Source organism: Cebidichthys violaceus, unplaced genomic scaffold (genome assembly GCF_023349555.1).
Source record: "Cebidichthys violaceus isolate CVI_PGR_0920_01 unplaced genomic scaffold, fCebVio1.0.p SCAF_101, whole genome shotgun sequence".
NCBI classification, from domain to species: domain Eukaryota; kingdom Metazoa; phylum Chordata; class Actinopteri; order Perciformes; family Stichaeidae; genus Cebidichthys; species Cebidichthys violaceus.
Window position 1 is genome coordinate 507,646 of NW_027176265.1, and position 17,260 is coordinate 524,905.

At 40.9% G+C, this 17,260-nt stretch overlaps 2 protein-coding genes across 3 annotated transcripts in view; one reads left to right on the forward strand and one right to left on the reverse strand.

Annotated features, from left to right (window-relative positions):
• The window catches only part of rnf13 (ring finger protein 13), a 37,000-nt gene extending 33,634 nt beyond the window's left edge, over positions 1–3,366 (forward strand). The window contains exons 9-10 of the mRNA XM_068729339.1: positions 801–881; positions 954–3,366. Coding sequence (XP_068585440.1) covers positions 801–881; positions 954–1,324 — 452 coding nt within the window. The 3' untranslated portion in view covers positions 1,325–3,366. The remainder of the gene's footprint in view (positions 1–800; positions 882–953) is intronic.
• Positions 3,367–3,861: 495 nt separating this feature from the next.
• pfn2b (profilin 2b) lies at positions 3,862–10,929 on the reverse strand. 2 transcript variants are annotated; one of them, XM_068729352.1, is made up of 3 exons: positions 10,568–10,929; positions 7,786–7,978; positions 3,862–5,094 (listed from the first exon to the last, which is right to left on the reverse strand). In XM_068729352.1, exons 1-3 carry the CDS (start codon positions 10,694–10,696, stop codon positions 4,997–4,999), a joined length of 420 nt encoding a protein of 139 aa, XP_068585453.1. In that variant the 5' UTR covers positions 10,697–10,929; the 3' UTR covers positions 3,862–4,996. The 2 variants fall into 2 exon arrangements, with proteins under 2 accessions (XP_068585453.1, XP_068585461.1); XM_068729360.1 differs by lacking the exon at positions 3,862–5,094 and adding an exon at positions 5,101–5,463.
• Positions 10,930–17,260: the final 6,331 nt, after the last annotated feature.

Below are 17,260 nucleotides of genomic sequence, written 5' to 3' on the forward strand. Positions count from 1 at the left end.
TCTGCTTCTCTCAGAATAGCTCAGCATTTCCTGAGTGTATTCTGGATCCAAGCCTGCACAAACGTTCCCTCTCTCTCTCACCCCCACTGGCCCAGCAGGGTGAGAAAGAGAGGGAAAAAGATGGAGGCTTGCTTAGAAAAGTCTTGGGCAATAAAAATATCGGGGGTGATAGTGAGGGTGACGTTTGGGAGAGGAAGAAACGGAGCTACAAGTCTGAAGAGGGAGAGGTAGTTGAAAACATTGCCATGAGTTGAAGTTGCTGACGCTCAGAGGGAAGAGGAAGAGGAGGAGGAGGAGAAGGAGGAGGGGGAGGCGGCCCTGGTCGATATGACTCCATCCTTATACGGTCACATGCAGCCCTGGCACGAACACAAAGAGCCGAGTCGGGGAAAACATGCTCATTTAGAGCTTACGTAAACACACAGACTCACAGCCCGGGCAGGGAAGAGGAAGGGAAGGAAAATGAGAAGAACGCTGAGGAATTTCAAAGGGAGTGTGTTGATAAATTCCTGAGCATTTAGTGCACAAAAAAAAAGACGCTGCAGCCCCTGTAACGTCCAGAGATGCAGGGCTGTGCATTGTAGCGGTGTCGGGACATATGTGTGGAAAAGTGACTCCGTTTAGAGAATTTAAGGAAATGTAAAGACTCATGAAGCAGTGGGAGGTCCTGATTGCCGAACACATCATGGACCCACACTCAAACCCCATTTCCCTAACTAACTATTTTATGCATTCTTTTTCATTCATTTTGTACTGAATTGATGAAAATAATAAAAAGTGTCTCGTCTTTTTTGACACAGGGGACAACTATGATGTGTGCGCCATCTGCCTGGACGAATATGAAGAAGGGGACAAACTCCGAGTCCTTCCATGTTCTCACGGTGAGTCTCAACACTCCTAAAATGTTGACTTATTATTCAGAATGGGAATAACATTTTCCTTGTTGTCTGCAGCGTACCACAGTAAGTGTGTGGACCCCTGGCTGACCAAAACCAAGAAGACATGTCCGGTGTGCAAGCAGAAGGTGGTCCCCTCGCAGGGCGAGTCCGACTCCGACTCCGAGGAGGGCGAGAGCGGCCCCGACGAGAACGAGGAGGTGTCGGAGAGCACCCCCCTGCTGCGCTCCCTGGCCTCCACCAGCGCCCACTCCTTTGGCACCATGTCGGGGGCGTCGCGCTCGGAGCCCGACCAGGAGTCCTCCGACTACGAGGACGACGAGCTGGACAGCAGCGACAGCGAGGAGGAGGTGACGGTGGAGACCGTGGTGGTGCAGATGCAGCAGCCGTGCTACGAAGGCCTTGAGCACGACCCGCCCCGAGCTTGATCCGGCTCGACCCTATTGGTCACTGAATCCCCCCCACCCCGCCCCAAACCTCTCCGCCTGCAGAGACTTTTGTTGGGGATCACGAAACAGTTTCATCTTTTCTGTCACTGCTTACAAGACATTGTAATTTATCTGCCCTATAAGTTCAGTTACAAATCTTAAGTTGTTTTTTCTTTTTTTTTTTTACATGATTTCGGATAAAGGGCTGATTTTCAACTGTGTGACAGCGAGTCAGTGAGCATGTCGTAGATCTGACAGACCTGGCGACACTGATGTACAGTAGACTTTTATACTGTACTTAGTCATATAAAAGATGATTGCACAAATCAGTGTGGAAAGTCCCAGACACACAAGATCACGCTTCATTAGTTATAAAGTGTATATAAAAAGTATAAATCACAATAAGTTACGACTTTATTATCTCCTATCCCACGTTTCAGACAGAAAGTTTCATTATTGTACATACAAGTTCATGCTACACTGACTCTCTTGCAGCATCCTTTTTGTAAAAACAATTAAACTAACATTCAGCAAGTATAGAAACATTTAAAGCCACAGCAAAATGTTTTTTGCCAATTTATTTCTAGCCTCACGTATGAAGGAGCCTGTACTTTGTGCCACGGTCTATCTGTTACAGTGATTCACACTAAGAGAAACTGAAGCCACATATGAAGCAAAAAGAATGTGCTCTCTCCTTGTGTGACGTCACATTGTGTTAAAAATGTGGGGAGACACTCGAGTGGAAACTATGTCCACGCTGCCTGTGGTGAACTTCAGACCTATCACTCCATTTGACACGAGCAGTTATGTGGATAGGCCTTGTAATACACATTTAACTGACCATATCTCATTTTAATGCAGTTTATAGTATATGCTTTTTTTTTTGTCATAACATGGCTTGATCCGTTTTGTTTTTGTTTGTTCATGAAACCTGTTGCCTTTTTCAGTTGATGTATTGTCTCGTCAGTGTTTTCCTGTCCATGTATGTCTCTCAATACAAATTTACTTCAATAAAAGGAAAATGACACTTGACAAGGAAACTTTTCATGGTTAAGAAATGATTTGAGAAAATGTAATAAAGCGAACAGACGTTCATCCTACTTCCCAGTGTTTACGTGTCAAAGACGCCGGTTGTCACAAAATGTACAGCTGCAGTGTTTATATTTAACACGAAACCATGTTCAGTAATGAGTGCATTATCTGATACCAATCAGCCTGACTGAAGTCTGGCACAGCTCATAAGGTGGAAATAACAGGACTTCTGCACGTCAGTCAGATTCCTCTGTTAAAGACTGGAAACTCAAGTCTGTTTTCTCAAGATGGAGGTTTTCCATGCAGTCTGGCCAGGGACCTTTGTTGCATTTAATTTCAGATTACCTATTTTTATTTCGTAGAAGGCATTAAACACTATCATCCCATGGTCCATTTAGGAGACATCCTGGAGCTTTTTGTCATGGATGTGTAATGTTTTAACACTTTGCTGGCTGCGCCAATGACATCGTATCCATGTAGGCTTTAGTCTCAAACCTCCATCTGATAACTTATCTAAAGCTACAGAGTTGACCTCAGGTTGAGATTGTCAGTTTATGGTCAAGAAATAATTTTGAGACTCAACACAGATACAATAACTCAGAACAAAACAAAGAGGTCCATCCTGTTTGTCTGTTTTCTGAGAGACTCATTGTCAGGTTACTGATGCAGCGCAAAATTCTAGTTCCTAACATTTTGTCTTAATTTGACGAGGCCTAAACTCACTTTGACCTTCCGTTTGCCTTTCGGACAGTCAGTCAAGCAGGCTCCATGTTTTCAGTCTTTGTGCTAAGCTAAGTGTATCATCCGATTATATGCAGGTAATGTCAACTATTCCTTTAAAAGAGAAACATCCTGTATGATAATAAGGGACAGCAAACATTTATCTGGTTGGAATAAATTTATTTGATCTGTCTGTAAACAAGGTGATAAAATCAATTTATGGCATTTCTTGGTTTTATGCATATGAAATCAGATGCATTAAATAGAAAAAAAAAAAAAAAAAAAAAAAAGTGGTGAAGAAAAAAGAAATTAACATAAATCAGCAAACAGGACTTGAAACTTTTTGTAGTGAGTACACATATCCCACAAGACCTAAACATTGGAGCTGAAGCTAAAAAAAGAAAAAGTGCCAATGAAAGGATTCTTTAGTGGACAAAATCCATCTTAGGACAGCAACAGATCTCTATTATGGCACAAGGATATATAGGTTCTGCAGTTAAGTTTCAACAAGACAACCAGAAGAGTCTTTGTTCCAACCAATCCCATCACCCATTGAGTGTCATGTCTACTTTTGAAAGGTTTGACAGTTAGCAGTACTGGACGCTGACAGACCGTGTGATACCCCAGAGCTCAGCTGACTAGAGAGTAAAAGGCAATTTATTCCACAGTTTTGTAGTTGTCAACACAGCATGGGTTTGTACAAATGCATTAGTTTGTTTTCTTAACAAAAAAACCGAACAATGAGAATTTTCTTCATATACTCCCACCCTCCCCTCCCCTGTAGCTTCATGTTTTTAGAGTGTTACTATCACGTAACGGTTTCCTTCATCAGGTCAAAGTTAGCAGTCATCCAGTCACATTAAGAGACTACACTTGGTCCTATAAAGAAAAAAGAAAGAAAAAAAAAAAAAATTCTAACTGGACACACTCCAGATGTTATATGCTGGGAAATACTGTCCAAAAATGGCAGCTTTTCAAAAAAAAAAAAAAAAAAAAAAAAAAAAAAGAATATATTACAGGAGGTGGCAAACCAAACGGTATTAAGTGCCTGAGCAATGGTTACTGTGGAATGTCCATGGGGTTCTCGTGTAGTTGGGGAGAAGAGGCTACCAGCATTTGGTGGACACCAATGCTCTGGCTCATGAGCGTGAGTGACACACACACACACACACACACACACACACACACACACACACACACACACACACACACACACACACACACACACACACACACACACACACACACACACACACACACACACACACACACGTCTGAAAGGAGAGGGGTTAGGGGACTGGTTGATTGGTGTGAAGATGAATCTCCTGCAAGGGTTGTAATAAACAGGATGGGGAAATGGGGAAAGGGGGAAAGGGGCGGGACTAAACATTTTTGGCAGGGAGTGTGTAGGGGACAGGGACGGACAACAGTGGACCGACATTCGCAGTCTCCCATTCCACACATGATGGAAATTAAACAGGAAGACATGACGAGCTTGGTTACTGCTCAAGTGCTTAAGTCATCGGCTGCTCGGGGAGGAGTGTGTACGGTCGGGTTTGGGAAGGATTACGTAATGGGCACCATGACAGAGAAAAAAAAGAAAAAAAAAACCTACTTCAATTTGACAGTAAAGCTTTTATTGTCTTGAGTGTTTTGCCAGATCTTTCTTAGCTGTACAGATTCGTCATGACATCCTGTTAGCAACATGCTCTTCTTTGCTATGGATCAACTTAGTGCTTAAAAGGACATAGCACAAGGGTGCTGAGGGGACAGGAAGAGGGGAACAAAATATGGGATAACAAATGGGGAGGAGAGAAGGTAGAAAAAGAAAAAAAATTAAGCTACCAACTAGGACTGGAGTAGTGTGAAATGCAACAGGGTGGTAAGGGTGGGCTGTTAGGTGGCTGGGTACAGGCTGCTTTAGTATCCGGACTTCCTCAGGTAATCAGCCATATCATATGCTTTCTTGTTGAGCTTCCCTCCATGGACACCTTCCTTCCCCATGACAACAACCAATGCTGGAGTACACACAAGGAAAAAAAACAAAATAAATGAACAGACATGGTGATAGCAGGACTGGAAAAGAATATACTTTTTTTTTATTATTACCACCCTGCTAAATGTGGGGCTACATAGATGAGAATGGAGCCTAAACATTTGCTTTGTTAGAAATTCTCCGTTTGGGTGAAACGTGGGCTCGACAGTAATTCGTTTTGTTTTTTGTCGTTTTTAAAGTTTTGTTTTTTTCCTCTCCCTCAACTACACCACATAAGCTACGTCAAAACTAAACTAGAACCCTGAATCCCTCAAGTATTTTGCCATCGAGTATGCCTTCTTATTCAATCCGCCTCCATGGACCCCTTCTTTGCCCATTACCAAGACCAAGACTGAAAGAAAAGAGACAGAAGGGACATTTAGAGAAGGTGCACAGATCACACACACACACACACACACACACACACACACACACACACACACACACACACACACACACACACACACACACACACACACACACACACACACACACACACACACACACACACACACACACACACACACACACACACACACACACACACACACACACACACACGAAAAGAGAAGAGCCAGAAGCAGCAGGCGGACAAGACGGCTACAGAAACCATAGTGGAGCTTTGGACTGAAGGCTGTATCGAGCCTCAACATTCAGTTTCAGATCAGTGCTGCTGGTGAAACAAGACATCACAATTGGGATGATAGGGAGTACAGCGGGAGCACACATGTAAAGGATGCATGCAAAGCTGCGTCAGTCTATACACTTGTGATGAGCAGCAGCTCAGAGCTGTAGTTTGTGTCATTTTAGGGTGAAAGCAATGTTTGATACGTCATGAACTATTTATTAGAAGAGAGCTCATTTTCCACATCATTGTGCACTGGCCACACGTAAGGATCAGTATTGACTGGAGGCAAACTACTAATTGAGTTGTGCTACAGTTACACAAAGTCATGTTTAGATGGATAAGATTGAGTCCCATTATTTTTTTTAAATAGATGAATCCAACATGTTGACTGACAGAAAAGCAATCACTTATTTAGTGCACGATTGTATCCTTTCCTTAAAGTAAATGTAAAATTTACACTAGAGCGGGACAATATATTGATTGAATTACATTACTCCTACATATCTACGACAGCAAGTCCCAGCCAAAGTTTGCATACCAGTTAGGAGGTACATTCAAGTTTACTCTGCCAAATGGTTGCCAACTCAGCTTCTTGCCCATTTGTGATAGACAAGCAACCAGGTCGTTTGTGTGTGACAGATTTACGTAGCTTGGTGTTCATCTCCCGGTCTGTACTTTTTATTGCACTCCACTTGAGACTAGTCTTTGTTACATTTGTAATCAACACACAATGCCAGCAGCAAAGACTAGGAAAGTGAAGGTCCTACTGGATACTAACAACCATGCAGATACAGCAACATGCTCGTGGTACCTCTCCTCAATACATGTAAGAGCCCTGAAGAGCCTGAATACGTCTTTTTACCAGGAATAGAGTGGAAGCAGGTGAGCAAGGGAACAGATTCATAACTTGAGGGTAGAGAGCGTGTTAACCAGGAAGGAGGAAGATGCATGCACTTAAGAGTTTTTAGGAAGTCCTGGCCCAGTGTGTGGAGAATAGGAACCAGCTGCAGTCTCACCTTTAAGTTTGAGTAGTGTCTCGGAAAAGTGTGGAGGACAGGGCATTGGGGCCCATACAGGAAATACAAAAACTCACAACTCTCAGGCAAGCCCCTAAAAAGAGACTTAACTCGACTTCTTTGCATTAACTTGACTTCTTTGCATCATACAGAAATTGGAAAGAATTTAGGTATTGATGGTTGCTTATTTAAAGCGTGGTCGCCTCCAAAATGTCTATTTTGACAGAACATTAAACGCTTTCTGTTGTAAAAGAAATATGCAGGCATCTATGGCTTCTGGTTGACAAAAATCCAGCTTATCAAAGTTACAGCCAACAGATACATTTTCAAATTTGACTGAGAAAACTAATGGATGTTGAAGTTTAAAGCTGAACAGTACCCAAATATGAATTAGAATTCCATCTACTTTAATGATTAAGTTTTATCATAGATCCTGTGGTAATACATGGTAGTTTAGTGAAAATCTGGACTAATAGAATTTAGTCAATTAATAAATATGTCAGGAGCCCGGGAACATTAAATCTCACTAGACAACTTGTATACAAGATAGATACCAAAGAGGGAAAATGTGACAAACGTGTTATCAATTATTTAGGATTGCCATTAGTTCATCTGTAAAATGTCTAGTCTTCCTTATGCTAACAAAACATACATCACCAAAATTATATTAAACTGCAATACCGCTATAATTAGCAAAAAATATTAGCATGGAAGACAATCATATTTCAAAAGGGACTTTCCATTTTACCATTACCCTTCTGATATGAATCTGCCCCTTACCTCTAAAGTACTACTACAGATTACACTTAGCAGAGATGCAGTTGTCTATCATAATAAAATGACATCCACCATGATTTACATTCAACACCGGTGTCATATATTGAGGAAAGGCGCATTCAAGATCTATCACACATGCACGGACAACATGAGTTTATAAATGTAGTTATAAACTAATGGCGCTATGTCAAAGCAGGCTACGCTGCCACTGCAGCACTACTAAACTGTAACTAACACTGAACGTGGTGCTCACCTTTGGAGGCTTTGCCTAGACAAATGTTGTATGTTGGCTCTCCTCCTTGACTCTTTGTCCGGATGTCCATTGTCCAGTCGCTGTCAGTTTGGAGGCTGTCTCTGATTACGGAGCACTTCTTATTGCCTAAGGTTATCCCACTGGTGAAGAAACCCATGCGGTCCTTTCCTGTTAACACGTCAATTTCTTCAGGCTGGGGGGGAAGAAAAATCAAGAAGTCAGGTACAATCTATACAAACACTAAATGATTAATGCAGACAGAGACTCAAGTCTTTTGTAGTTCGTTTTGTGAGTCTGTCATTATACTCTAACATAATTCTCAAGTATTGCATAAAGTGAGGGCACTGTGAAGCCTTTTAAGATTAATCAAGTGCTCTACAAATATACAGCTCATTACTCTGCCTCTTAGCTCATCGTTTTCCTGTCATTCATGTTTTTTTAGGAATTTGAATACTAGGGCTACAATTATTTAGTGAAGTTTTACCATTAACTCTCACAACAAAAAATAAATCATAAACCATGCACTTATGAAAGGACATGCATTTAAGTATACATGCTGGATCCAAATTCAGAAAAAGCATTGTGAGGACTGAATGAGGTTCAATTTTGGATGGCTATCTGAGGATTTCCCTGAATTCATACATCATAGCAGAATAAAGATAAAGTAAAATGAAATGCAACCTTCCCCAATTGTATTAAATGAAATTGTGGCAATCCAGGAATTAAAGCATGTGCTAATGCTGGACCTGTTTCTAGTGCAGCAGCTAAATGTATAAAGCGTATACATTTACAAAAGAACATCACAAGGAGTTGTATAGAAGAGCCACCAATTAGAAACTCAAAATGATTAAATCCTTTACTAAGATGTAGAAAAACATTTATCTACAAAAAACAAAAGAGACCTTCAAGTCTCATCTATATAGTCACAACTATTTTTCTAAGAAAAGGGGTCAACTACATTTGAGGTAAGACAGGAAATCTGAGTGTAAAACACAGCAAGTGGCCAAGATGGTAAGTACAGGCATGACTGTCCATGATTAAGGGCTCAGGTTAGCATTCAATACGGTTTTTTTTTCTTCCAACTGTGCCAAGTTGGTCAGGAGTAGTTGGTAATTTGTGAGAAAGGATGTACAGTCCGTTTAAAGACACAGCTGACTCCAATATACTAGAGATGGCAAGTCCTGAAATCTCAGAGGCCCATTGCAGTTGCCAAAAACAATGCTGAAAAATCTGATACAAAAATGTATGTCTATTATTATTATATTTTAGAGACCACAACTGCTTACTTGTGCAAACATTTTATTTTTTTTGTATTTGGCCGTATTGTAATGTTTTTCAGGTTTCTTTGAACCGATCTACAGAACAAAAGGCGTCGCCCTGTAACACCAGAAGTGCACAGTCATGGCACACAGGAACTCCTTCAGGAAAACACGAGAAACTCAAAGGATTTCTACTAACGTTAGCTCACATAGCGTTAGCATGGCGGCTAGCAGCATGCATGGGCCCGGTCAGCCAATTAAACGACATTCACCGCCTTTACCGGTCCAACGCCATGTCCCCGAAAACGTGCACCCTAGTGTCACACTTTTTTTACTTTCCGCATTCCCATAGCCGGCTTTGTTTAGCAAACGTCGCGGAGCTGAGGGTGGCTAACACTTGTAGCAAGCTGGTCAGCACGCTCTGGCTAAAGATTACGGCACGTTTTTTTGGATTCACCCAATGACTCATTGTGTATTCACACACACACACACACACACACACACACACACACACACACACACACACACACACACACACACACACACACACACACACACACACACACACACACACACACACACACTTGACTAATCGTTTATTTAATAGACAAAATGGAGGCCTAGGGACGCGCCAGAGACCGTTTAGCCGAGTTAGCTTCACATAACGTTAGATGCTGCAGTCTTATCGTGTTTACGTGCAGCAGTTTAAATATACACTGTACAAACATGGACCACTGCTACACATGTTAACCGTGACAAAAATGAACAAAATGAATGGGGAGTGTGTCCGCCATCTTGGAAAATAAGGGGCGGTAGCGGCAGTAAGATTCACAGAAGCCGAATGGGCGAAAACGAGAAAGACCCGAGCACGCCAGCGCGTGAAGAACGCACGTGAGCACCGCTAACGTTGCCCTACTAGCGTTAGCCGATCATGATTTTCCAATGGGGATGATCGGCCTGACTTTACTTGATAACCGCGAGCTGTAGTTTGCTCACCAATATTTAGCAATACCATTGGTAGACGACGTTGCATGCTTAAGTTAAACGTTACTATAAAGCACAATAGCCTACTTTAATAGGCACTGACCGAGATTTTAAAAAATAAATAAAAAAAGTTTGCTTTGTCCGAGGTGCTCATTTTACCGGACCGGCATCACAAGCACACAGGGCTAGTTTAAGCTAACGTTAGCTAGCTAGCCCCATTAGCTCGAGCTCGCGGCACTGGCTTTGGTTGTTTCCGGCTGGTCTAGTGGAGATTTCTAAAAGCAAAATAATGTTAAGACCACAGAGTGTGGTTAATTTACCGGAAATGGTAAAATAACTATAAAGACGGGTTGAAAAGTAACGGTGCATACGTGCTAATGAAGCTCGATTGTGACCAACGGATACCATGTGTACCACACACACCACTCGTCTTATCCCCATTCAACAAGGCCCGGCTATGCAGACAAACGCACCAGCATGGAAAATTTACTTTTTCCTTCCCTTGTCACCACAGATACTGACACACATAGTATACTAACCGTCATATTGGCAAAGGTACCGCCGGCGTTCGATGCCCAGACGTATTTGGCGTCCGTGTACCCAACAATGGCCGCGTCCTGGCAGTTGCCATCAGCCAGCAAGTTGTCCACGTAGCTTTGCCAGGACATGTTTGTGAGATTAGTTCAAAGATGCAAAAAATACGTAGGGTTCAAGTTAGGTCACAAACGTCTCTTGAGCGACGAAGAAGCGGTGATGAAAGCTGTATTTATCAGTGGTTTAACGGGCCTCCAGCAAGCAGAACCCCCCCCCGACTCCGTCACGTCTCGGCTTTCTTCTGGTCTAGGCAACGAAGAAAAAGCCGCTGCAATCGTACAGTCGCTTGGGTGTAGTCTCCAATAAATCACTCCGCTTAGGTCGTTGTTCGCCCTACATCGCGTTAATATACTGCGCGGCGGATGAATATATCGTGGCAAAAGGCTAGACGGACTATTTTTTTCTCCACTACATGAAATACTTGTTACAGCTTGCCATTGTTGTTATTGTTTTATGACTAATACAATTTTTTAAGAGGTTGAACAAGTCAAAATACACATTTACACAGATTTAAGTATGCACATCAGAATTGTGCTGATGTAAATCTCTGAGATTTACAAGGTACAGTATATGAATTTTAATACACAATACACAGTAGTTTTTACCTATGATGATCACTGAAGCCACTGGTCATTTATCACAACGTGGTTTCATCCAGCTCTTTATTTGAGATTCATGAAATAGCTACCCCACTTTAATCAGCTGGGCAAACTTGTACATGGACACAATCAGCAATTCTGCAGTCATTTTAGTCACTCGTCAAGCACTGAAAGACAGGAAAACACCCTCAAAAGGCCACTTGTTCATCACAGGGTAAAACAATGAGTAGCAATGAGCAGTTTTGGATCTTCAATTAACATGGCTTAGGACAATGGGAGATATCATGCTGTAACTCGCCTACATTCTGGAAAGGATAGATAGTATTTTATATTCCTGAAAGAAGAGTCCTTATGTGGGAGACTCTCTCTGAGGCTGCCATCCTTAGCGCTGTGTTAGAGAGTGAAGCTGTATTTCCATATATGTGTGTACGTTTACATTTTAACCATAGCTTTCACTCCAGAATGTCTGCCAGAGATTAAGTAGCAGGGATGTTGTTGCTCACCATTTTCTTTGTGAGTTTTTCATAATTCTAGTCTGGGATACAACTTCACAATGTAAAATCATTGCGTGTACTACAACAAGTATCACTAACTTGGTGAATAATTGTGGGATAGGGTCTTTTTGGGAGCAAATAGTTTTTCCGAAAATATATTTGGTGCTGTTCACACTGTTGTTAACCTCATTAAAAATTCTATATTTTATTGCCCTTTTCCACATAGTTTTTGCTTTGGTGAGTTCACATAAAAAGAACAAAACAGAAACCAGCACATCACATACAGTAACTGCACTGACACATGAAATAAGTGCTAAAACATAAAACAATAAAACCTTTAAATAAACAATCCTACCCTGTCTCCTCTCATCTGTGAGCACTAACTGTGAAAGTAGCAGAACACACAGACAGACTGTAAACCCTGCAGATTTGAACTGAAAAGAAAGACTGAAAAGTTTAATAATGTATCTTGTATATCTGAAATGCTGCATCACTGTGTGACGTTTATCCAGGACTTTTGATAACTTTTTTCAACCATTTCACCATTAGCAGCACAAGTTCACACCTGGGAGCCACTTCTGTTGAGCAGGTGTACACGAGCAAAGGCACCTTGTTCAAATCAACCACAGTTAAGGAGTGAATGGAGAGCATTCATCAGCAACTTTCACCACTCAGATAAACCTGTCTCTTAATTGCATGACGCACAACGAATGACGTCAAATCAACCATTTACATTCAGACTGATGTTAAAAGAAATGTAAGTGAGAAACTAGACAACTACTGCAAGTGAGATGACTTAGCGTCACTGAGCTCAGTTCATGTTTCACAGACATACTGCAGGGGTTATGCTTGTTAGTTATTCACATGCACCACATACACAGCTTCCTTCATCAGTCTTTTTGAAGCCCTACATCATGTGACAGTTTTTCAGCTTTATATAGAAAGTTCCAGTGAATTCTCTCTCTTCTCTCCCTCCCTGGGAAGACTGAGTGCAGAATAAAAGTTATTAATTGACCAGGCAGAAGGAAGAGAGCGGGACTTGTCAGACACACCCATATCCTATTCTCTCATTGGATAGTCAGTTTCCATGGCCACCTCTGTTTTGCACTTCTGCTCTGTCAAAATAATATCACTCGGGCTGCACATGAGTCATGGAGATACAGAAAGGAGCTAAGTTATTTGCTTTAGCAAAGGCTTGGTTTTGAACAAGGCCATTAGCATCGTGTATTGTCATCATAACAACTGGATAACACAGATAGACAGAGCAAGTTGTAATTCTTCGGTTTTCCTGCAGGCTACAGGGAAACCAGAAGGCTCTTTTTTTCTTTTATAGTGTCCATATTTTTCCATGCATAAACGTTTGAGCATATTTGAATGTACTGTTAAGTGATAAAAAAAAAAAAAAAAACCTTGTGGTTTTCTCTGTTAAAGAGAATGGATCAGTACAGGGCACACTCTGAATCTGTGACTGTGACTTCCTGTCAGCTCAGCAGGCAGATGTTTATACCATGTGCCTGCAAAGGATTTACAACTTAACACATTGTTATTTTTTTCCGTCTTCATTGCCTCTACATACTGTGGAAGCCCATTTCCCCCACTGCAATAAGTGTAAGTCCTTTCTCAAAATTATGGCTTAGTATCTTATGAGATACTAAGTCATAATTACAAGATGCTAAGTCATAATTATGAGATGCTAAGTCATACTTATGCGGTACTAAGTCATTATTTTGAGAAAGTTTCTCATTGTAATGACTTACAGGATCTTTATTTTTTCATCACAGTGGTGGAAATGGGTTTCCATAGCATACATATATTTCTAATGAAGTAGAAAACCCTAAGTATACAAGGAAGTAAAAGTAAAGTAGGTTTTTAAAAAAGCACCAGTACTTTTGCATTCAAGCTGCTGACAGCCAGCATTGTGTGCTTTTATGGCTTGCAATGCCATAACACAAGACAATCCATGCTTACCATTCCACAGTCAGTAGCTGCATGCAGAGTAGTTCAGTAAACAAATAGTTTGCTCTTTTCAGGGTGTTACATTTCTGACGACATCAGTTTTAAAACCACGAAGCTCAATTGTAAATCATAAGTTGCGTAACTCAAGCATTTTGTTTTGCATTTATATATTCATTGTATTTAAGAACTTTTAACAAATGTTAGTCACACAGGAAGAAACTGTGCAGTTGTTGGTTGACTATTTTCAGTTGTCAGTTATATAATTTGGTACTCTATTGAGTGTTTACAGACACAAGAGGGATTGACCCAAAATAAACAAAAATTTGCGCCTTGATACAGCTCATGTTGTTTGTCATACCTCTCTCTCCCGCTCTCTCTCTCTCTCTCTCTCAAATAAAGGCGAAAAATGCCAAAAAATAACCTTACAATATAAGAATACAATGAACTACCATGCTTATCGCAATGAAGGAACGTGTCACCTGGTGCAACAGTGTGGCTAAATTTGTTGGTTTTTGGACAACAACAACCGGTCAGGTACTGACTATATCAAAGTTTGGCTCAACAGTCAATACTTATCAATATCTTAATAAATTCATCTGTGGTTTTGGTCTTTGTATGAGATTTTTGGACAATAAAAAAGATACATAAAATCCAAAGATGTATTACTCATAATTGTTTCAAATGTTTGTATTATTAGTTAAAAAAAGAAAGATATCTGTAGAATCCCGTGATGTCTCACAGACCGGGTTAGTTTAAAGGACAGCGTGAGGCCTTTGCCAGTGAATAACATATATCCCTGGTTGACTTTCTCATTACAGCTAACAGAGGGTATAGATGGCTAAGTTTACACTGAAATAAGTACAAGAGTAGAACAAGCTTTTATTCGTAGTTGATCAATAGTTGATCAACCAACAGGAAAGAGGTGAAAGGTCAGAGCCACAGCTGCCTGGCAGTGTTTGAAGTTATCAGCCTGCAGTCCTTCATGACTCAGCGGGAGGCTTGGCTTTGTCTTCTATAGTCTGAACACAATTCAGGCAATTTTTTCACCTCAATTGGACAAAATTATTTATTTATAAGCCTAGTTCACTCTTTGTCTTGTGTAGCAGTAGAAGAGGTAGACCTATTTTTAACTCACACGGATGAACGCGCTCAAAGGTCGATGTGCTAAGACATATCGCTAAATAAATAATTTCCAGTCAATGACACGTCCCGTTCTTGGTATTCAAGCTCAAATCACACCATTACGACAAATATTTTTGGTTTTCATTTGTTTGTTAGCACATTTGAGAGCTCACTATCGCTAAACAATGTGAGTGATGCTGCTGTGAATTGATGTTAAAGCTAATGGAATTCCTTATATTGAGCTTTATTGGCGTGAGTGAAACAAATCTCAACACAACAACTCTGATTTTAAAAGTAACCGAGCTTTCCATTTTCATTCCTCCCTGGAGTGGGTCAGCAGGGCATTAAATATTGAGCAGCAGCAGGTAGGGAAGATGGTGAGCTGGGCTGCTCTGTTCCTAGAAAATGTCTCCTCTCTACTCACCAGGCCCCAGGTCTGTCACGCATGGAGGAAATCAATAGTAGCCAAGGGTTGGGGGGTGAGGGGAGGGAAGGGGCTAAAGGATGCACACACCCTCACCATCTAAGAGATGCAGTGGAAAGCAGAAGCTCTGACAGATAAGTTGTCATGGACAGTTTTATGAGTGTGCCTTCAAGAATGTGAATGAAGCACATTTACTCAACATTGTCAGGGCAGCTGGAAAAAAATACCTTTATCATTTGCAACTTGGGATAAAACAAACACACGATCAGCTTGCCTGGCTCCAGTAAGCTTTGCCTCCTGATAAAGGTCAACATGGGAGATCAAAGGTGGTCCATCTGCATGGCCAGCAGTCACTATGTATGCTAGAAACAGCGTGACATGCAATGAGGCAATCTTTTCAGAGGGATCAACACCCCCATAAATCACCACTGCAGTGCGTGGCTGTCACACACACACACACACACACACACACACACACACACACACACACACACACACACGCAAATTAACTCTGAAAAGTACACACACACACACACACACACACACACACATTTTTCTCATTTAGACATGTAAACTGTGGCCATGCAAACGCACACAACACTTATTCACCACACACACAGACAAACAAGCAATATTGAGGGCAGTGGGTTAGTATGGATTTGAATAGCGATGATGAAGAAATTAAATAAAACAGACTTAAGAAATAGAGAGCAATTATCTCCCTATTTCTTATTTATTTGCATCACAATGGTGAACGTATCACAATAAATATGTCATATACATATAGTGAGAAATGTTGACCTGCACCCTTAAAACATCTGAACAATAAATCCATAAAACGCATCGTTTTAAGAATTTGTGCCCTGAAATGTGTTTTAACAGCACTTTCAGCTGCCCTGGTATGAAACTCTGCCGGCCTTGTTGTTTCCTGTTCCTCCTTTTGGTTTGTAAACCTCCTTTTTCTTTTGCTCTCACCATAAAAAATGCTAGAGGAATGCTTGTGGATCATCCAACGCCCACATTTAGTTTTTCTTAACGAAGGTCAGTTACAATAAAAAAACAAAAAGGCGCTCTTCTGATTGTATTTTTTTATTTATGCACTTTAATACTCAAAAGCATGTCAAGAAGACCCATCATTATGCAATTTATATATACATTTAACAGGAATAAACATGTTTTGCCTGCCAGGAAGCACAGAGTTGTTGTTCGGCAGATCTACAAGCTACTGTCCTGTCCTTCATACTCGGGTAGTGTGGTATGATCATGTACAGACTGCAGATAAAGCCCCACTTGTTCTGCACAAATGAATAGTCATGATTCATAGGGAATGAAGGATGAAGTGAGTCTCACTCTGACATTTCCATGGTCTGATCAGTTTCACTGCTTTACTGAATGTCTATTTGATAATGTTTTTTTTTTATCATGATTTTAATTGATGTCATTTTGTACTCTCATTTAGCCACTTGTTAGTAACCGCCTTCTTTAAGACACGTAAAAGCTTAAAAATTCACAAGATGTTTACTGACGGATTTGATATCGTAGAACAAAACCTTAAAATCTCTTGGACTAAATATCACAGATGTTTTCCTCACTTGATGACACTTTTCACACTTTTAACTTCCCCCTTATGACTGAAAAAGAACACCGATGAATACCCTGTCATGGTGTTGCAGTTGGAATAGAAGCATTCACCATATACGTACAGTGGCAACCAAGCATTTAATGTCAAACTCATCAAGTGATCAATGAAAAAGTGAACTTTTCATTTGCGTCCGATTAGAGATGCTCTTAACTGGGTTTTCTGTAAAAGCAAAAAATAAAAACCTGTTCATTAATGGGAACAAAAAATCCTCGATGCCAAATTGAGAGGCGCCACTGACTTGCATTTGTTTTGTTTATTTTACTGCTCATTTGATTAGTCCTGCAGTAAACATATGTCCAAATGCCCCTAGTCAGGTTTGCATGACTCTGAAGGTGTCCAGTTGTTATGTTTTTACATATGTCAATGATGAACTCCCCTCGAAAGGTGTGAGTCCACACCTA